Source organism: Crocuta crocuta, unplaced genomic scaffold (assembly GCF_008692635.1).
Source record: "Crocuta crocuta isolate KB4526 unplaced genomic scaffold, BGI_CrCroc_1.0 scaffold334, whole genome shotgun sequence".
Taxonomy (NCBI): Eukaryota; Metazoa; Chordata; class Mammalia; order Carnivora; family Hyaenidae; genus Crocuta; species Crocuta crocuta.
This window is the reverse complement of record NW_027533260.1, coordinates 3,719,796-3,724,489: the sequence shown is the minus strand read 5'-3', so window position 1 is coordinate 3,724,489 and position 4,694 is coordinate 3,719,796. Positions and strand designations below refer to the sequence as shown.

General features: G+C 59.5%; 1 protein-coding gene across 1 annotated transcript in view; it reads left to right on the top strand.

The window, feature by feature from the left end:
• Nucleotides 1-4,694, top strand: part of DHX34 (DExH-box helicase 34) — a 28,076-nt gene that overhangs the window by 8,883 nt on the left and 14,499 nt on the right. The window contains exons 4-5 of the mRNA XM_077747309.1: nucleotides 665-883; nucleotides 3,481-3,583. Coding sequence (XP_077603435.1) covers nucleotides 665-883; nucleotides 3,481-3,583 — 322 coding nt within the window. The remainder of the gene's footprint in view (nucleotides 1-664; nucleotides 884-3,480; nucleotides 3,584-4,694) is intronic.

Below are 4,694 nucleotides of genomic sequence, written 5' to 3'. Positions count from 1 at the left end.
CTTGCGGACACATGTCCTCAACAATCATAGGGAAGCTGGTGACAGCTGACATCGGCTGAGCCTGGCCGCGTGCTCTGCCGCCGACACGGAAGAGCTCAGGGAGTGGCTTCCCGCCTGGCGTCTGGCGTCCCGTTGGCCCTTCTAGACGGTCTGCACCCGCTCTCTTTTTGTGTGTGGTTTTTTAAAAATTTTAAATGTTTATTTATTTTTGAGAGAGTAAGAGAGAAAGACCGTGAACAGGGGAGGGGCAGACAGAGAGGGAGACATAGAATCGGAAGCGGGCTCCAGGCTCTGAGCTGTCACCACAGAGCCCAACCCGGGGCTAGAACTCGTGAACCCCGAGATCATGACTGGAGCCCAAGTTGGCTGCCCAACCAGCTGAGCCCTCCAGACACCCCCATCTCGGGTTGCGCTCCTGGCTCTNCGCTTAACCGACTAAGCCACCCAGGCGCCCCTGGCTCTGCCCTTTGAAACTCTGATGTTGTTGAAGTTTCCCTCCAGACCCAAAAGAATACACACACACCACGCGTAAAGCTCAACTGATTTTCCCAAATCACGTAGCCTGGATGACACGACCAGCACCTGGAAGCTTTCCAGTTACCTTGATGCTCTGCCCTTCGATGGCACCCTCCTCAGATTGACCTGGTTGGGGGTGCGGCNGGAGTCCAAGTCGGAGAAGCTGGACCCTCGGCCTTTCCTGAGGGTGCTGGAGGCCATCGACAACAAGTACCCGCCCGAGGAGCGGGGCGACCTGCTCGTCTTCCTCAGCGGCATGGCCGAGATCAGCGCGGTGCTCGAGGCGGCCCAGACCTACGCCTGCCGCACACAGCGCTGGGTGGTGCTGCCGCTGCACAGCGCCCTCTCGGTGGCGGACCAGGACAAGGTATGACGGGGTGGGGTGGGGTGACCAGGTGGGGGGGGGGAAGGAGGGTGGCAGGGATGTGATTCCACCAGGGCAGCGCTGCGGGCCCAGAGGGGTGCTCACGCCATCCTGGAGGAGAGGGGAGTACACGCCAGGGCGAGCATCCATGGGAGGCCCCGGAGCTGAGCGTTGAAAGACCAGGAGGATTCTGGGTAGGAGAGGGAGGAAGGCCATCGGGGCGGGGGCGGGGGAGGCCCAACCTCCAGCAGAGGTGCGGAGGTGGGAATCGGCGAGCCTCTTGTGGGGAGGGGTGCCGGGAGGAGGCTTTTGGGTCACTCTGTCAGTTATTTGTTGCTGTGTGACAAATTACCGCCCCCCCAAACTTGGCCGTTTGCAGCAGTAAGTATCTGCCATCTGGCGTCGTCTCTGAAGGGCAGGGCCTGGGGAGAGGCGTAGGGCGCTCTGGGCCCTCCCAGGAGCACAGGTCCCATGGTGGCTGGGGCCGCTGCCATCGGAGGGCTTGACTGGGGCTGGAAGGTCCCCTCCAAGATGGCTCGGGGGCTGTTGGCTGGGGGCCACAGTGCCCCTCCTGGCTCGCTGAGCGTCCTCCCAACACGGCCCCTCCCCAGGGGACCACAGCGGAAGCCACAACGTCTTTTAGGGCCTCGCCTTGGAAGTCACAACCCTCGGTAGCCCGCCCGTTCGAGAACCTGGTCTGCTCTGTTCATGGCACAGGTTGAGGGTGTGAATCCCAGGAGGCGAGATGCCTAGGGGCCCACGCGGAGGCCGACCACCACCCTCACGTTGGTCGCATACCCAGAGTCCCTTCGGTCCCGCTCAGTTGTTTGCTGATTGAAGAAACAACTTGTGAGCGCCTCCTTACTGCTTTCCCTTGCACCGCAGCGGCTCCTTGGGACACACCGGGAGCCGAGATGTGGCTTCCCCTCAGTAGCTGTTGGGGGAAAGGGCAAGCAGCCGGTAATTTATAGGTGGTAGAGGAAGGCTCTGGATATGCGAGAGCACAGTCCTAGTGGATTCAGGGAAGCCTTCCTGGAGGAAGCAGTTTCCCAAAGTGAGACCCAAGAAAGCCCCAGCCTAGGAAGGGGGCAGGGGGAAGAGCGCCCCAGCTAACGCGGCTGCGTGCTGGCCGGAGTTCTGAGTTCCGCATGCGCCTTGCCTTGTCTAAATTGGTTTTTTAAGCTTTATCCATTTTTGAGAGACTAGTGAACGGGGGAGGGGCGGAAAGAGAGGGAGACACAGAATCAGAAACAGGCTCCAGGCTCCCAGCTGTCAGCACAGAGCCCAATGTGGGGCTTGAACTTACAGACCTCGAGATTATGACCTGAGCCGAAGTCAGATGCTTAACCCATTAAGCCACCCGGGCGTCCCCCTCACCTTATCTAGCCCTCCCAGCGGCTGCGGCTGCCACTGTTATTACCCAGAACAGACACGGATCCAGAGGCCAAGGCACCTGTGCAAAGTCACATGCGCGGCAGAGGCAGCTTTGGAACTGGGTGGTTTGGTACCGGAGCCCATGCTCTGAACCAGAGCCCGCAAACCTGTGAAGGACCAGGGAGTACAGAGTGGGAGGTTTTGGGAGCTGGTTTGTCTCTGGCTCAACTACTCAGTTCCACTGCTAGGGTAGGAAAGCAGCCATAGACTGACGGGAGAGGCTGTGCTGTGTTAACAGTTGATTTATAACAGGCAGGAGGCTGGACCGGGCCCCCAGGCCTGGGTGCTGACCCCCTCTCTCTTTTTTTTTTTTTTTAAATGTTTTATTTATTTCTAGGAGAGAGAGAGAGACAGCGTGAGCAGGGGAGGGTCAGAGAGAGAGGGAGTCACAGACTGAAACAGGCTCCAGGCTCTGAGCTGGCAGTCAGCACAGAGCCCGACGCGGGGCTCGAACCCACGAACCGCGAGATCATGACCTAAGCGAAAGTCGGCCGCTTAACCGACTAAGCCACCCAGGCGCCCCAGCTGACCCCCTCTCTTGACCACTGTGCTTGACTGTCCCTTGGGCGCAAGAAAAGTGCTCGTGCAAAGGGCCTGCGGTGGGTGAGGGAAAGGCAGGGCCACTGGGAGACCAGGCTGTGATGCAGAAAGCAGGCCTAGACCACAGGGGCTGTAAGGGCCCAGTGTGGTGGCTGGGTTTCGCCCCGAGGGCACCTGGGAGCCACAGGAGGCTTCTGAGCGAGGTGGGGAGCAGTGCCAGCTTGCTTCAGCAGATCCCTCTGCTGTGTGTGATCCCGGACCAGAGAGCGGGGAGGAGGCCGGAGCAGGACCCAGGTGGGAAGGAAGGGCCCAGGCCAGGGCAGTGCTGTGGTTTTGGGGAGAGGGGAGTACATTCCAGAAATGTTTGAGTTGTGTGGGTGGGAGAAGGAGCGCCAGGACAGCCTAGGTTTCTGGCCCCTGGGGCGCGGTGGATGCTAAGCCACCTCCGAGATGGGGACTCGGGAGAGGGAGTGTCCCGTGGAAGGCTCCGAGGCTATTCTGTGCATCGCGGGTGGGTGCGAAGTGCCCATGGGCCCATCCAGAGGGCGTCAGAGAGGCCCTCCCTCCTCCCCAGTCAGGAGGGGCTGGGGTAGCCTCTGCTGTCACCGCCTCACCTTTGCCCACAGGTGTTCGATGTGGCCCCCCCTGGAGTCCGGAAATGCATCCTCTCCACCAACATCGCTGAGACTTCAGTCACCATTGATGGGATACGCTTTGTAGTAGATTCTGGTAAGGGCTGGCTCCCGGCCGCCACCCCCGGAGCTAGAGGGAAGTGTGGGGTTCGGAGATGGGTGAATGTAGTGAGGGACCTCCAGACCGAAGCAGGGAGTAGTTGGCCTTCAGGGCTGCAGAGCAGTGGCAACATCATAATCCTCAGACATTCCAAACTTGTCCCTGCCTCAGGCCCTTTGCACTTACTGTTGTCCCCGCTGAGAGTGATCTTTCTCCACATGTCCGCAGGGCTCACTCCCTCATCTCACTGCAGGGCCTGTGTAAATGTCTCCCCATCAGAGAGACCCACCTCATCCACTTTTGTGATCTCCTTCTCCTCCTGCCGCCATGGTCTCCCTTACGAGGCACTGTTTTTCCTCAGAGTACGGGCATGATATTTTACATCCGTTGATCTGTTTAGTTTTTGCCTTCTGTTCTCTGGGAAATCAGCGTCACATAGTGGTGAGCAGTCACTGGAGCAGCCTGGCTGCGTGACCGGGGTTGTGCTTTACTGACGCCGTGTTCGTCAGTGTGCTCGTTGGTAAAATAGGCAGTAGTAGCAGAGCCTCCTTCAGGTTGTGAGGGTTAGAGTTTAAACATTTCAAAACACTTTTTAACGTTTATTCATTTTTGAAAAGGAGTACTGGAGTGCAAGCAGGGGAGGGGCAGGGAGGGGAGAGAGAGAATCCCAGGGTGGCTCTGTGCTGACGTCAGCACAGAGCCCAATGCTGGCCTCGAACCCACAAACCGTGAGATCGTGACCTGAGCCAAGAGTCAGATGCTCAACTGGCCGAGCCCCCCAGGCGCCCCTAGAAGCAGTGTTCGTTGAACACTGACATGCCGTTGCCTTCAGGGCGCCCCCCTCTCAGAGACGGGGAATCGATGCACTGTGTTCTGTTCAGCCCGTGAGGGCGGGGACTTTGTTCACGGCTGCGCCTGGCCCGTGCCCGGCCCCTGGCACGTGCTCACTGACACCGGGTGGATGGCTGGGCTTCCGAGGGCACAGAGGCTGGGACAGGAAGAAGACACAAAGGGTAGGTCAACGACATGTCAGGTTCGCGGCCACAGTGAGCTCTGGGTCGGTGCTGATGGAGTAAAGGAGGAAGCGCGGGTGTCCGGGAGCCGGGGG